Source organism: Pipra filicauda, unplaced genomic scaffold (assembly GCF_003945595.2).
Source record: "Pipra filicauda isolate LSUMZ 115617 unplaced genomic scaffold, ASM394559v2 scaffold264_size1072897_pilon, whole genome shotgun sequence".
In the NCBI taxonomy this organism is placed as follows: domain Eukaryota; kingdom Metazoa; phylum Chordata; class Aves; order Passeriformes; family Pipridae; genus Pipra; species Pipra filicauda.
The window spans coordinates 771,666-788,296 of record NW_024104381.1 but is presented as its reverse complement, the minus strand read 5'-3'; the positions used below and the strand labels follow the sequence as shown (position 1 = coordinate 788,296).

Genomic DNA, 16,631 nt, shown 5'->3' with positions numbered 1-16,631 from the left:
GGTGCCGAGCTGTCCACGCACACCCCGGGGCGACAGCGGCGGCCGGGCCGGGCGGGCTCCCGGCTTTTATAGCGGGAGGCAGCGCCTGCCCTTATCTGCTGACCTCCCTTTTCCATTCCCATCGGGCACCCCCGGCCTCAAGGGCTTCTTTGTGCTTCGGGGCCACGAGGCTCGCGAGGAGCCTGTGCCCTCAGCGGGCAGATCTCTGGGCCCCGCTGGGGAGATCAAAGCGCTGCCATCGATAAGGGGTCAGAGCTTATCGGGGCCGGGGGACCCGACGTCACCGCCGGCCGATATCTGCGCTCGCCAGAACCTGTTCAAACCTTTGCCCGGGACAAAGGCGCTCTTGGCGCGGGATGGAAGCGCTTTGGTCTGCCCTCCTTCCGCCCGGGTGCAGGGAGGGATGGCTGCCACCGGCCAGGCTTTCCCAGGACACGGGGCAAAGAGCTGGAGAGCACCGGGATCCCTCTCTTGCCTTGTCCTGGATGGTCTCCAGTGCTGCTCTGCCTTCAGTCCTTCTCCTCTCCAGCAGCCTCCCAGCCCTTCGCTCTCCTCTCCTCCAGGAGAAGAGCTTGTTTCCATGTCATGCACCTTTCACTATCTGGACAGAAATCACATGTTTTTCCATTTATTTTTAAATTTTGGAGCACCCCATTCCCTCCCCATCCAGCATCCAAAGGCAGGTGCTGTGCCTCCCTGCGTGGGAAGGTGTAACTCACCCACAGGGGAAGCCCTCGGGGTTTAACCCACCCACCGCCTCCTCACACCAGCCCAGAAAGTCAGAAAATTCCCTGTTTGCTTTTTTTCCTGTGGAAAAAAAAAAAAAAAAGAGGACCACAAACACAGACTTCCCAGATTGCCAACAAACATCCAAAGAGACCAAAATGTTTTCAGTTATAACCCAAATATTTTCCAGGAAATGGACCAAAATGGGTTTGGTCATGATCTAAATATTTTCTAGCAAAGAACCAAAGCATTTTTGGTTATAACCTAAATATTTTCTGGTAAATGGGCCCTCATCCTCTCAGTTATAGCCTAAATATTTTCCAGAGCTCCTCCAGCCCTGCTTGCATCCCCAGTCCAAGCAGCCTGGCTCTTCGCAGTGGGGAAATCACCCTCTCCATCCTCCAGCATCACTACTGCTGCTCATCCCGTGTCAACGCTCCGCATGGATTTCATTCCCTCGGGAGCACCCGGGAGTGTGTCCTTTGCTGGATATTGAGACTATAATAAAGCAATTATCTTGTTTGCCAGCAGGATTGATAGAAAGATCAACTTATTAAGATTGGCTAAAAAGCAAATTCTGGCTGGAAGCAAAGTGTGGTTATCAGAACGTCAACAGAGGGACGGCTCCTGGCACGGCCCCCCCGGGGCTCGGCCCTGCCACGAGACACAGGAATAAGGTGCCCTCTGCAGCACCCACACAGCCCAAACCTTTTGGCACTTCTTGACCCAAAGTTGGGCAGCCCTGAGGTGTTTAGTCTAACGGGAATCACGGATTTGCAGTTTCTAACATCAGATCCAGTGTCCCCACGTGGAGCAGGACTCGGCCAACGCCTCGTTCCCAGGCAGGACATCCCTCTGGAGCAGGGCCTGGGCATCTCCCCTCCTTTGCTTTCGGTTTCTCTTCTGTGTTGGTGCCACGGCCCAGCCCACACACCGACAGCTGCAGCCCAGGGAATCCCATCTCCCTCCCCATCCCACGGCCGACTCCCCCCCAGCCATGCGGGATGTGAAGGGGCCTGCAAGGAAGCTGGGGAGGGACTCCTCATCAGGACTGTAGTGACAGGACAAGGGGGACTGGGTTCAAAATGAAAGAGAGTAGTGTTAGATCGGATTTTTGGGAAGAAATTCCCCCCTGGGAGGGTGGGGAGGACCTGGCACAGGTTACCCAGAGAAGCTGTGGCTGCCCCAGCCCTGGAAGTGTCCAAGGTGAGGCTGGACGGGGCTTGGAACAACCTGGGATTGTGGAAGGTGTCCCTACCCATAGCAGAGGGTAGAATGGGATGAACTTTAAGGCCCCTTCCAGCCCAAACCATCCTGTGATTCCGTGATTCCATGAAGAAAGCCATGGGGGAAGCTTTGCCATGATGGCACGTGTCTCCCTGAAGCAGCTGTGTTTACGAACCTACACAAGCTCCTGGATCCTTTACCCAGTGCTGCAGGAGCTGGTTTTGGTGCTTTATTTCCAAAACAGAGATTACAGTACACAGGTGAACAGCTTCCATCCACATTAAAATAAAGGTTCCTCTTTTCCTACACGGCCATGAGAACAGCACCTGAACTAAACGGTTGGGCTCCAGCTCGGACATTTGACATCCCAAACCAGGTGAGGATCAGCCACTTCCTGATGATGAGAACCTAAAGGGTCTCCAAGGGAGCTGGGAGGAGTTTGAGGTAACACTGAGGCATCTGGGCCTTTCAACTGGAAAATCACATTCACTTAGGAAGAAAAACAAATTAGATCCCTTCTTTACAATTAGCCTTTTCCACTCCCTGGCCTGTAATTGCCAACTTCAAAGCTCTCAGAATTCTCACTAATGAATTCACCTTCAGCAACAGGAACCTAAACCTGTTCTGCTGCCTGTGTGTGGAATTTCTAGACAAGCCAAGGTTGGGGGAAAGACAAACTTCCCAGAAAGACTGAGGGCAGCCCTCCCAGAGGCTGGATTTGGGCAATGGGCTCATTAATAACCTGTCATTAATGATTTTTCACAGGCAAGACACCACCCAAGAGGACTGAGCAGCATCACACGGAGGGACAGTGGAAAGATTCCAGGAGAAAATGGCTGAGAGAGCAGGGAGCTGCAATACCACCCCTGGCTTGGTTTGTCTCCCAGTGAACAGCAGGGCTTAGCTAACAAAGCCACCAGTGCCTCAGAAATAACGAACACATTTGAGTCTCTCTGCAGAGATATCGATCCTTTAACCCTCACCACCAGCCTCTCCTTTGCCACCCTCTCCCTGTAAGGCAGGAACACTCACAGCTATTCCAACCTCCTTCCCTGGGGGAAAAGCAGGCACTTAAAATGGGTTAAAAGAAAAAACAAACCCTCCCACGACGAGCACTGGGAGAAGCTCTATTCCTACAACAGGTTCTTGGGAAAGGGAAGGGGAAAAGATCTATTTATGCATTCATCAGGGGAAGAAATCTGATTGATTAACTCAAACTTCATCAAGAATCACTCAAAAAGGTCAGGGCAGCCAAATTCTCTCTGCACAGCCCCTGGCTGTTCACCAAGCCTTCCCTCAACTTCAACCCCAGAGTGGAGGAAGGAGCCCCCGAAGGGGTGAGAGAACAGGGACTCGGGTTCCCCCCTCACCTTCCGTCCCAAACCTGGATTCTCCTCTGGAACCGTTTTCCCCGCGGCCACTAGAGGAAGCTGCGACACCGCGCCGGGAGAATCCCAAATGTGTCACCTGTCCTTCCCCGCACTTTCACACCACCTGGAAAACCGAATATGAAGAAGTTCTCAAAGAGTCCCGGCGACTTAATGCAGACACAGCTCTTGGGAAGTTTTCCAGAAAAACAAAAAAAGTGGGAGAATCGCTGGGATGTGAACACGTGCACCCCAAAAGCCATAAATGCCAACTGCTTTCCCGGCTGCCTGCACGACACTTCCACGGCTTAAACATGGAACAACCCACTGTGAACAATGAGCTGTGACTGGCTTTTCATTCCTAAAGCTTCCCGGGGAGCCTGGGATACCTCTGGAGCAGAGCCTGCTGAGCCAGCAGAGCCGAGCCCCAGCGGGGAGGGGGAGGACACAGGGGGAGATGGAGCAGAGGATGCTCCACAGGGAAGCAGTGGATGCAGCCAACATCAGCTCCATGCTTTCTCATCTTTGAGGTCAAGGAAGTTCTTCTCCCTCCCTCAAGAGGTGCAGCATCTCTGGTGTACCTGGGATAAAGGACGTGTCGGAGAACAGCCCTCACGTATTTCTGTGTGAGCAAACCCCCCTGGCACTGCTGCTTTCAGTGCCCTTTGGGAGCACTGGATTTGCCAACGAGGAGAGAGAGGCCCAAGTGGGACAACCTAAACCTGGAGGACATGAAAATCAGCAGTTCAAACGATCCAAGCCAGATTTCCCAACACAAAGCTCACGGGAACCACTGAAATGGGATTGCAGCTGGGAGCTCAATGTTTCTGAGGAACACCAGGGAGAATTCCCTGCTCCTGGGAGCTCACAGACGTACAGACCCTCACAGCAGCCTCATCCCAGCCTTGGGGACACATGGCCAGGCTGGTGGCCACAGGCAGCACCCAAAATCAGCCCCAGCCCTCAGCTGCTGCCACCCAAGGCACAAACAGCCACCCACCGGCACCTTCCCTGGAATTCAACCCACCTGCAAACCCCCCGTGGGGGTGGGAAAGGGCCCTCACCTCCTCCTCCATGGAAATCCTCACTGCATTTCATCCTCACCTCCCTTTCTGGGGAAAAAGGGAATAAGTATTTTGCATTTCTCAGCTCAGGCAGTGGAAAGGCAGGTTCATACAGAGGCTCCAGGGGGAGTTGTTGGTGCTCTCTCAGAGGGTGACATTGACAGCTCAGAAACTCTTTATTTAAATACTTTATTTAAAGCTTAACGCAGTTAACTTTTATATATATATATATATAGATATAAACAATTTCTTCTCTCACTTCCCTAAATGAAAGCTGGATTTAGGGGGATACATTACTTGGGGGGTTGTTTTTTCCTTCAAATAAAGTCATTTGTTATACATATAAAAATATATTACTTGGGTTTCCTTTCAGTTATAAGTGACACGAGGGTTGGGGTGGACAAAAGAATGGAAGACAAGCACAAGGACTTCCAAAAATAAAAACAAAACCAGTGAATTTAAGCATGTGGCACACTTGGAATTTATAGTGCAACAGCAAGCCAAGAACTCCACGTTCTGCGACACAAACATGGCATCACTCAGACTTGGATCACACGTCCTTGCTCCCAACAGGGTCACGGCTCAACAGGACATTACAGCACCAAAACCCAAAAAGGCTGAACTTCCAAAATCTGGAAATCAAGTTCCTGGCCCTCAGAAGCAGGTTGGAACTGGATGATTGGGGTCTTTCCTCTTTCACGGACGTCAACACCAGAAAACATCGAGGACAAGGGGAACACAAGGTTTGGCAACATCTCTGCAGGGAGAGAGACCCTCGCTGAGACTGGATCCAGCTCCCGAGCCAGGGGGAAGATGGATACAGACAGCAGGGAGGAGGGACCCAGAGCATCCCAGAGCACTTCTCTCCACTGAAACAGGCACAGAGTAACCCAGGGAGGGACTGAGCTGCAGCAGGACACACAGAGAGGGCTCGGGGGCCATCCTGGAGCAGGACAGGAGCAGAGACCCCGTGCAGAGGCAGCTCAGCCCAGCCCCGGTACCAAGACAAAGATCCACATCAAAGGCCACAAAATTTACCCGAGAGCCGAAATTTAGCCCTTCCAAGTCCGTAGTTGCAGGAAACAAACTGCACATTCACTCACAACACTGAACAGAGATTCCTCGAGGCCCAGCCAGGCACGTGGGTGGAGGCACCGACTTTGATACCACTCCAAGCTCGGCTGCCCGGCGGCTCCGCTCCCACTCCCACGGCTCCCATACCATTTCCCACCCACCCTGTGACAGGCAGGCCCGGTTAATGCATTTTTGATTCCCAGATGATCTTTTCCCCAACTTTTTTTCCCCAGCTGGTGTCTCAGCAAAGCCACCAACCTCTTCTGAGACCTGTCCCCCAGACCGGAGCGAGCCACAGCGAGCACACGCTTCATATTGGCACCAGTTTGGCAATTAACTGGGAGGCAAAGGAGCATTTCATAAATAAATAGGTAAACAAATAAATAAATCGACAACACTTCTGAGCAGCTGCCAAAAAGAACCCTTCAAAAGCACACCAGGGTATGGCACAAGTGAAGTTTTCTACACCAAACCTCAAATCTCTCTCACGGTTGTGGCCTTTCCCTCCTCTTTTAGAGCAGGAAAAGGAATTTTAGGATTTAGGAAATCAGGTTTCTGTGATCACAGTGTGTGCCTATGGCTCTCTGTCCTCCTCATTTAATTTCAGCTGCCCAATTTAAATTGAATCTGAGAAAAGGACAGAAGTATAAAAAGCTTCAAGAAAACAGGTTAACAGTGAGGGTGGAAAGGCCACGGCATGAGCTCCCTCATCACCAGGGAAAACACAAGGCAGGTCCCGACTTTGGAGTGGCCTGGCTGCAGAGCTCTCCTGGAGGTGTCAAATCCACAGGGAACAGGCTGGATTTGCAGTGGAGCTCCTAAAGCAGCTCGTTTTTGGGAACAGGCCTCCCCCGTGCCACTGCCCTGCCCTGGCACTGCCCTAACCCACACGAGTCTGTGCCCACACAGTGCCACAGTGTTATTCCTGGCATCTCCTGCCCAAGATTTAACCTTCTGAGTCGTCAAATATCCCACAAGGCTTCAAAAATGATCGACACAGAGACGGAGAGGGGTAAGACAGACAGACAGACGGACGAGCCTCAACAGCAGCTGCAGGAGCCCCGCCGTGCCTGCAGGGATCGGGCAGGCAGGGAAGCAGAAGGCAATGGCGAATGGAAGTCACGGCGGGCAGGGCACCGAGGGGCAGGACCGAAGCCGCGACGCGGGGCTGGCACTTGGGGGCCCCCTCAGAGGGGCAGGTCAGTGCTGTTGTGCCGCGTTTTCCGCGAGGTCCCGTCGTCCCTGGGCAGGGCCCTCTGCAAGCTGGACATGGCCGCGGTCTTCTTGAGGTCAATGACGGCGTACGAGTCGGTCCGGCGGGCGCCGGGCGGGGCGGGCGGCGGGACACGGGGCGGCTCCCGGTGCCCCTCGCCCGGCTCGGCCTCCAGCTCCACCTGGATGTAGTTGAGCTGCCGCGGGGGCTCCGCGCGGGGCCGCGGGAGGAGCTCGAAGCCGAACACGCCGGGCAGGCGGGCGCGCCGGGGCCGGGGCAGGAGGGCGCTGCGCCGGGAGTTCGTGGGGCGGCCCTGCAGCGGGTCCTCCTCGCCCGCCTCCGAGAAGCCGCCGGGGGACGGCGCGGGGGGCTCGTCCCGCCGGGAGGGCTGGAGCTCCCACACCGGGGGCAGCGCCGGCAGGTTCTCGTAGTGCAGCAGCGCCGAGCGGCGCCGGGAGCGGCCGCCGTCCTGCCGGGACAGCCCGGAGAGCCCGGCCCGGCACCGCGAGGAGCTGCCGCCGGGCACCGGCCCGTTGAGGTTCTCGTAGACGCACTGGGGCGAGGGACAACCCCCCTCGCACTCGTTGTTGTTGTTGTTGGGGGGGCAGAGCGGACCCCCGCACTCCCGGGGGTGCCGGCACACCCGGCGGGAGCCGGAGGAGGGACCCAGCACGAATTTAACCTCCCCTGGCTGCAGGAAGACCTGGGGGTTGCGGTCTTCGAGGGAGCAGCTGTGGTTCCTAGGGGGGAAAGGAGGGTGGGCTTCAGGCAAGGAGTGCATACAGTGCCGGCCCCTCGGCTCCTGCTCCCCACTGGCCGTGTTCACGTAGGTGTGGGACTGCAAGGAGAGAAGCAGAGGGACAGTGAAAGGAGAAGAGAGCAGAGGCAAGAGCAAAGCGGCCGAGAGCAGCTGAGAAACCACCAGGAGGGGAAAATTCATCAGTGGCTGATGAAGCAGGAGGAGAATGGAAGAATTTTGTAAGTCGAGAAGGTTTTGGGAAGCAAAACGCAAAAGCCATTTTAGGATTTGTGGGCTGGAGGAGAGACAAAAAGGAGTCCAGCTGCAGACACATAATGTATGTGTCCACATGGCTGGACATCAGGAAGAATTTCTTCCTGGAAAGGGTGGTCAGGCACTGGAAGGGGCTGCCCAGGGAGGTTTGGAGTCCCCACCCCTGGAGGTGTCCAAGGAACGACTGGACGTGGCCCTCAGTGCTCTGGGCTGGGGGACAAGGTGGGGATTGAGCACAGGTTGGACTTGATGGTCTGGGAGGTCTTTTCTGACCCCTGTGATTCTGGAATTCTGTTTGTGTCACGCTCAATGCATGTGGCACCGAGCAAAAAGCAAAGCCACTTGCAAAATATTTCCTCACGTGGCTCCCACGGGGATCCTGCAGCCCTCACACCTACCCAGGCCCCCTGGGGGGTGGTTTAGACAAAGCTGGATTTCGCAGGGGAAAATCCTAAATTCTAGAACTTAAAACAAAGATCTGAACATCAAAAATGAAAATAAAACGGGTCTGAATTTGGGGTGCATTTGCACACCAGTTTAGGGGCTGTGTAACAGCTGACACATAGTTGCCACCCAAATACCAGTGGATTTAGGACAACTCAGTTGGCTTTGCCAGGCTGATGTTCTAGTGAAGTGTCAGAGAGCAGGAGCCTCCAAGAGCAAAAGGAAGTAAAGAGAAAAACGGAATGACAAGGTGTGAGGATCCCCTGAGCTCTGAGTGGGAGAAACCCAGAACTGCAGAGCAAAACCAGCTGCTTGCACCCAGCAGAGTTTAGGACAGGCAGGTTTACCTGCTCCTCAGGCCCAAGGAGGGGATGAGTGGAGTCTTCCCCCACGGAGGAATATCTCAGGCTGCTCGCTGAGGGGTGCCGGGCTGAGGAATAGGACAGGCTTTCTCCAGGGAAGCTGTGAAATCCATTGGGAAATCCTGGGACAGTGTACCCCAGACCTGGGAGAGGACCAAGGCACAGGAGCATTAGATTGGTACAAAATAAGAGTTATTTCACTTTGCTGCACCCTGGAAGGCAGAACCAGCCTGCCTGGGGGAGATCCCGACAGCGAAGAACCCAGCACAAACACAAGGGCCAGGGCCTCGTTTAAACCTCATTTAAAACTTCATGGAGACAGGAATTGAGTCAATCTGAGTTATTCCAGAGGTGGTTTCATGGAGAAACTACCTGACCTTTGTAGGTGCTACTTAGGAAAGGCCACTTGGTAGTGGCCCAGTAGAACCCAACTGAGGGGTGACAACTCAGGGGACTGTTTGAAGGGGGTTTTTGTTGCTGTTTCCTCGGAAACAAAATTCCACACAGGAACAAGTGGGGGCCTCTAAATAAACGTGTTGCATGGGACAGCACGTGGGAGAGACCCCTGGGCTGCACAGGGCAGTTTGATGGGAGCACTGCAGACATCACCCCATCTCTGTGTGCCCCCCACTCCTCCCCAGACACTGAGGGGTCTTACTGTTGGGGGCCTGGGGGGTCCGGGACAGCTCCCGCTCCGTGGGGTGACTGTTCCTGGTGATGACAACAGGCTCCTCCACCACGTTGATGCTGTTACACTGCATCAGGTCCTGCAGCAGATTGAAGATCTCCTCTGCTCGGGAGCACTTGAAGGCAAAAATCCCTGTGCAGTGACAGAGAGGAGGCTCAGAGGAGCAAGGAAGTGATCCTGCTTTTACAGGAGTACAGGAATTCCTGGCTCTAAACAAACGGGGAATTCTGGTTGCTTTTGCTGTGTTTAACACAACCAACCCACAGCTGCAGGAAAACAACCAACAACTGGTGGATTATTCATGAAATAATCACCAGAAATCATGGAATCCCAGAATGGTTTGGGTTGGAGGGACCTTAAAGCTCATCCATTCCACCCCCTCCATGGGCAGGGACACCTTCCACTAAACCAGGTTGCTCAGAGCTCCATCCAGCCTGGCCTTGGACACCTCAGCATTGTGTTATCTGACAACAGCCAAGCCCACAGGTGTGCAGGGACAGGTGAACTGGTCCCCTTTCACCTCTGACCTGTGTGAACTCCCCCAGTACCCAGTGCAGTCCTCAGTGCCAGGGAAAGGCTGGGCAGTGCCTCCTCCAAGCTGGACTGGGCCCTGGGGTGTGTGCACGTGAGGGAGGGACAAGGACATCACACTTTTAAAAATCCCTGGAACTAAAGAGTGTCTCCCCAAAGGAGCAGCCCAGCCCAGTAACCAATCCCAGGCTGGCACACACACACACCAAAGCCATAGCAACAGGAATGGCATGGCAACAAGGGCTGCTCCCAAAGAACCAGGTTTGCAAGGTTCTGGCCAAAAAAACCAGCTGGATCTGCCTTGAGTCAGGTAGGAAGCAGCATCAGGAAGGAGTCCTTCAGATAAAATCAATAAGCAGAGTAAAATCCTACAAGGAAGGGAGAAAACTTATCAAAACACATCATCCCTCTCATTTCTGCTCTGAGACTGATGAGGGTCGGCTACAAATTTTGTAGTATGTGAAGAGCTTTGCTTCTTCACCTCTGCCTGGACCTGAGCAGAGCAAGCCACACATGGGGCAGAATTTTAATCACTGGATTCAATTGTAATCACTGATCCTCACCCTGCAATAGGCAAAACAGAATCCAGTCTCCCACCACTGATAAGCACATGGCTCCAGGAGAGGGAACCCCCACTTAAATAAATATTAAAAAGGAGCATATGCCACTGCAGATTTGCACAGACCCTGAACACTCATGTGAGTCCTTCTGGATACGAAGGAGTTTACAAACACATTGTTAGAATGAGGAAACAACTTTTTTTTTCCCGGGGATGCAGATGCCAAGAAAATGTTCAGCTCTTTAAAAGCAAGAGAGACAGACTGGTAAAGGAACTAACAGGCACCATTGTAAAACTGGAGACTATTCCCAGTGCTGCTGATGACTTGGCATGTACTCCTGGGTGACTCACTTCCCTCCTCCATGCACAGCATCCCCGTGCATAACATCAGTGAAACGTAGGACTCCTTTCCCTCGCTGTCACAAAGTGCTGCCAGACCCCAAATGCAAAGCTTTGGGCAGAACCAGCACTGACCAAGGCAGGGGGAAAGCACCAAGGAAAACAAAATGTGCCCAAACCAACGTGCTCTGTGGAATAAACAGTCCTAAGAGGGACCTGGAAAAAGGTGTGGGAGATGCCCTTTTGCTTTATCCTGAGTTAAAAGATGCTTAACAGCTTCAGTCTTGCAAAAAGTGCTTTCCAGATCCTCAGGAAGGTCCTGCTACCAGCTGGGCGTCCTTTGGCACCAAAGCACAGCGCTGGCAGTGTAACAACCTCTGTGGCATTAAATACACCCCAGAAATGCTTCAGCAACCCCCTTGTGAGCACCAATACACCAGCAAAACGAGACCACCAGATTTACGCCCAGGCCCTGGGCCCCAACGCTGTCTCGTGGGTGTTTGAACCAGGAGCATCCACTGGATGTGCACACACACACTGTGGTGTCCTGGGCAAGGGGCTGCAGGGGAACCTGCTGACTGACCAGAGGCAGGAGTTTGGGAAGAAGTTTGGGAACAGAAGGCTGAGCCTGGCTGGCTCCAGGAGGCAGTGCCACACTCACCCTGCCCCGTGTGGCAGCGCCGGCCGCTCTCGAAGGAGAAGAGGTTGGAGTCGTAGCCGTAGCGGCGCAGGCACAGGAAGGGCCACCTGACGGCGTCGCGCTTGTGCGTGTGCAGGATGAGCTCCCGCTGCGTCAGCTCCATGATCCCAGAGCCCAGCTCGTGCCCTTCATCGTCCACGTTCGTCACCTGCGGAGCCCACGGCAGCAAACTCTGAATCCCAGAGCCACTGAGGCTGGAAAACACCTCCAGGATCATCGAGTCCACCCTGTGCCCCATCCCCACCTTGTCCCCCAGCCCAGAGCACTGAGGGCCACGTCCAGTCCTTCCTTAGACACCTCCAGGGGTGGGGGCTCCAAACCTCCCTGGGCAGCCCCTTCCAGTGCCTGACCACCCTTTCCATGGAGAAATTCCTCCTGATCCTCCCCTGGCACAGCTGGAGGCCGTTCCCTCTCCTCCTGTCCCTTGTTCCCTGGGAGCAGAGCCCGACACCCCCCGGCTCCCCCCTCCTGTCAGGGGGTTGCAGAGCCAGAAGGTCCCCCCTGAGCCTCCTTTTCTCCAGGCTGAGCCCCCCCAGCTCCCTCAGCTGCTCCTGCTGCTCCAGCCCCTTCCCAGCTCTGTTCCCTTCCCTGGACACGCTCCAGCCCCTCAATGTCATCCTGAGGGGCCCAGAACTGGACACAGCACTGCAGGTGCCCCTCACCAGTGCAACTGGTATCCAAAGCAGCCCACCCACCAAGCACTGTAATTCCATGGATTCCCCCCATTTACTGATGCCTTTTTCCCAGCTGAGAGCAGGGATTCATGGCTGGCAGCAGGCGCCGAGCTGTCAGCCCTGGAGACTGCGAGCTTGGCAGCTCAGCTGATGTGTCTGAGCCCAGGCTCTGGAACACAGCCCTCAGCAATAAAAGGTTTCTCTCCAGTTCCCCATTTCCTTGCATTTCCCAAGCAGAGGCAATTTCCACAGCAAATACAAACACATTTGCAGCAGAGGTTCCTTGAGGAAAGGAAAACAAACCCAAACCAAAACTAACACATTTTCAAATCCTCTCAAGTGACACTTGTGTGCAGGAGCAGAGCCTTTCCCTCCTCTCCTGCCCGAGTCCAGCCCACGCTGGGCTTTGCCAGCAGTTGGAGCTGTCACAGACTCTCTGACGGGGTTGAAGGTGCAACACTTACCTTAAATTTGGTGGGGTGGTTGTCTGGGATGCTGTCTGTGCACAGACAGCTGCAGCAGCTCCCCATGACGCCAGCCAAAGGGGCAATCCCTGGGGAGAGGGCACAAACCACAGCACAGTCAGTCCAACCCTCCCACCCGCTCCAGACACGCAGCATTTACAGCTGTGTCCTCCTCCATCCCACTGGGTTTGGAGCTGAAACTCTTCAATCTGTTCCTTGATTAATGAGCACTGTAAATATAACACTAATTAAAAGCAACGGCTTTCTTACCATCAGGCAACTGTTGGATTTTTTCAGAGGAGTGAGAAGGAATTCCCACTGCTGTCCCTCTATCTCCCTCGGGACTTCATGGTCACCAGGTTTCACCTAAAACACGAGGGAAACGGTCCCATCTTCCACCTGACAAGGAGAACACAATTAAATAAATGATAAAACCGGGAAAGACTAAAAAGCAGGGGATGGGGGTAGGGGTGTGACTAAAGTCCCCTTCAAATATCACAAGGAAGGGAGATGTTTGGTTTTTTTTTTTAATTAACTACCTGCACTTATGTCAATAGAGAAAATTCTGCACAAAAATACGTAATGAACAGCTACAAAAGCAATTAAATAAGAGATATTTTACTTCTTGGCTTTGGGATCCTGCAGGAGTGGGGCAAATAAAACACAACAGTAACACAGAGGATGGTGAGGACATGGGGAACCACAGGCAGCTGCTGCTGAGGAATGTGAAGGTGCCTTCACTGGAGGGAAGGTCCTTCAGGGTCAGAGAACCAGCAGCTGTTCTACTTTGGAGTATGAAAAGTAACTAATGCCAGAAAACACTAAAGCTCTGATATCTGACACCGTCAGTGCAGGTATCAACCAGGCAGGAGTTGTGTGCATTAGCAGTGAGAAATACTCCTGGCTTTCTCACCAGTAGTGAGAAATATGAAATACTGCTATCTCTGGTGGAAACTTAAGGGATTCCAGATCCACCCCAGGGCAGGGACTCTGGAAACTTGAAGGACTCCACGGGATGATGCCATGTTTGCCCTTGGTGAGAGCAGCTCGTGCTCCCTCCATCTGAGCCCCCAGGACCACCAGCCTGGCACCAGAGCAGTAAATGAAAGGCACAGGCCATTGGGAACCTCTCCCCCTGCCATGCCAGAATCTGTCCCCTCTTTCTTCTTTATCCTCTCTCCCTCTGGTGTTTCCTCCACCTGCAGCTGTGAGGGGTCAGGCTGAAGTGCTGTGGCTTATCCTGAGCAGTTTTTATGGTGAGAGCTGAACAAATGAGGAAAAAAAACCATTGTGAGCTCCCTGAACACTCCCTTGGCGCTTCCCACTGCTCCTCAGTGGTGAATATTTCAGGAGCATCCCTTTCACACAGAGACTGGGGCTCCCAAGTCTCAGCACTTCCAACACACCTTTCCAACACCTGTTTGCCAGTTCAGAGCCTCAGCCAGTCAAAGCAAACACTCCAAGAGCCCAACACGCTTCCCTGCAGCAGGAGTGTGTCCCTCCTAAGACCACCAGCCCCATCCAGCCTCCCACCTTCCAGGATCCAAACCTAAATCGTCCTCAGACCTCCACAGCCCTGCCTGGCCTCCTCTCAAGAGCACAGCTCACCTCTCCCGAATTCCCAGCCAGGTTGTTCCTCTCCTCCCAAACCCCCCCAGCCTGCAGAAGCCCCTCGTGCCTTCACCCTCCTCCAAGCCCTTCTCTTAAACCCAGGACTGGAGAAGAGAGTCCCCACGATCCCAAAGGACCAGGGCACCCCGACCTCCCCCTGCCCAGGGGCACAGGGATGCCTTGTGTGGAAAAGCTGGTCCCAAACCAACCCCCTGGGACAGGCAGGGACAGACCCACCGCCCTCCTGGAAGGGACGAGGGAACGGGGGGCACGGGCAAGGAGAAGGGGCTGGAGGGAGGAGGAGAGGGATGGGGGCTGAGGAAAGGGATGGTGAGAGGTGGAAGGAGATGGAGAGAGGTGGAAGGAGGCAGGAGGGGCTGCAGGGACGGGGAAGGGGCTGCATGGAGGAGGACAGGGATGGTGGAAGGGGATGGAGGGGTGAGGAAGGAGAGGGAGGGGTGAGGAAGGAGAGGGAGGGTGAGGAAGGGGATGGAGGGGTGAGGAAGGAAAGGGAGAGGTGAGGAAGGGGAGGGAGGGTGAGGAAGGGGATGGAGGGGTGAGGAAGGAAAGGGAGAGGTGAGGAAGGGGAGGGAGGGTGAGGAAGGGGATGGAGGGGTGAGGAAGGGGCTGGAGGGGTGAGGAGGGGGATGAGGGTTGAGGAAGGGGATGGATGAGGAAGGGATGGAGGGGTGAGGAAGGGGATGGAGGGGTGAGGAAGGGGATGGAGGGGTGAGGAAGGGGATGGAGGGGTGAGGAAGGGGAGGGAGGGGTGAGGAAGGGGAGGGAGGGAGCAGGACAGGCCTGCACAGCCCGTGGGAACGGGGGGCCTGAGGAAGGGGCGAGTCCCGGGGCAGAGGGTGCGGAGGGGACACGAGGGGACCCCGGGGGGCACGAGGGGAGGGGACGGCGGGCGATGCCCGGTCGGTACCTGAGGCGCTGCCCGGCTCCGCCATCCGGGAGCTGCGGCCCGGGGCCCCCTTGCCGGGGCCTGGAGCGTGTCGGGGCCCTCTGGCCGGCCCTGCCCGGCCCGGCCCTGCCTGCCCTGCCCGGCCCGGCGGGTCCCGGGTCCCCGCTCGGGGCCCGGAGCGATCGGGGCCGGGCCGGGCCCGGCGGAGCAGCGACACCGCAGCGCCGCGGGGCCGCCAGGGGGCGCCAGGGGGGCGGAGGGGCGGGGCCATCGGGGGCGTGGTCAGAGGGGGCGGGGCCAGGGGAGCCGAGGGAAGAGGTTTGGGGGGTCAGTGGGGGGGATTTTGGGGGTGCGAGACGGGAGAGGGTGCTGGGGGGTCAGTGCGGGGGGATTCGGGCGGTCTGGGTTGCGGGGATGCCCAAGGGGGGTCAGTGAAGGGGGATTTGAGGGATCTGGGTTAGGGGGATGTTCAAGGGGGGTCAGTGAAAGGGGGTCAGGGGGCGCGGGGGCAGGGGGGGCTGCTGGGGGGCACTTAAGCAGTCACAGCCCCCTGGTTCCCAGCCCCACCAGTACCGGAGCACTGAACCAGTGCAGGCAATGGCAGCTCAGTGCTGGGGTCCCACAGGCGGCCGCACCCCCAGACCACCTCGATGGGCACCTGATTGCTCAGGGCCGGGCTCTGCAGGATCTCGACTCAGCCCCAGGACTCCTGATGTGATCTAATAAATGATAACACCCACGGAGGGCGTGTGGCCTGGGATGGGACACAGATGGGGCCCAGGCATGCTGCCGGTCACACTCTGGTCACCCCACGATGCTCCGGCAGCAGGGACCCCTCAGGCTGGTGTCGTGCCCCTCACACACACCTGGTGCAGGTGTGGGCTCACCTGGCACCCAGGGGATGTTCCCATGGGGCAGTGGCTGATCCCACCTGGGAAAGCCCCAGGTGACCCCTCTGTGCACTCAGCCCCTGTGTCTCCCAGCGAGGACTTTGCCCATTAACCCTCCTGCCCTGTGGAGGGATGGAGGAGTGGGGGAGTGCAGGGCGGGGGGGGCCCCACCACCACCCGGGGGTACAAAGTCCACTGCAGCAAATGGGCCGAGATAAAGCTGCAGAAACCAACCTCCCATCAAAGCCAAACAGGGAATGAACGTCCCAGTGCACATCTGAGACCTTAAAGGGACCCTGGGGAGTGACAGCACTGGCTGGACAGCCCCGACAGGACCCCTGTGTGGGGGAGGAGGACAGTGGAGATGGTCACCTGCCCCATCTTTTCCTCCTCCTTCTACCCCTGCCCAGGTGATTTGGCAGAGAATCCTCAAATGGTTTGGGTTGGAGGGACCTTAAAGATCCTGTTCCACACTGGACACCTTCCACTAGCCCAGGTTACTTCAAGCCCCGTCCAACCTGGCCCTGAACATTTCCAGGGATGGGGCAACCACAGCCTCTATAAAGCATCTATAACCTGTGCACCAGCACCGCCCTGCGCGGCCTCGCCCAGCCCGGCCACGTCCTCTGACAAATTACCATCCCTGTGGATTTAGGCCACAGTCCTGACCCTAATCCCAAAATCTACACAAGCCACCTGCACCTCTCAGGGCTCCCAACGGAGCCCCAAAACAAGCCAGAGCTCCTGAGACACATGGGTGGCAGAGACCCAGGCTGACC

The 16,631-nt window shown here is 55.8% G+C and overlaps 1 protein-coding gene across 1 annotated transcript; it reads right to left on the bottom strand.

Moving 5' to 3' along the window:
* Positions 1-4,557: 4,557 nt before the first annotated feature.
* Positions 4,558-15,133, bottom strand: FRS3 (fibroblast growth factor receptor substrate 3). Its single transcript, XM_027747020.2, has 7 exons — positions 14,984-15,133; positions 12,715-12,843; positions 12,445-12,533; positions 11,268-11,454; positions 9,148-9,309; positions 8,475-8,632; positions 4,558-7,509 (listed from the first exon to the last, which is right to left on the bottom strand). The coding sequence occupies exons 3-7, from the start codon at positions 12,508-12,510 to the stop codon at positions 6,646-6,648; spliced, it is 1,437 nt and encodes a 478-aa protein (XP_027602821.1). The 5' UTR covers positions 12,511-12,533; positions 12,715-12,843; positions 14,984-15,133; the 3' UTR covers positions 4,558-6,645.
* Positions 15,134-16,631: the final 1,498 nt, after the last annotated feature.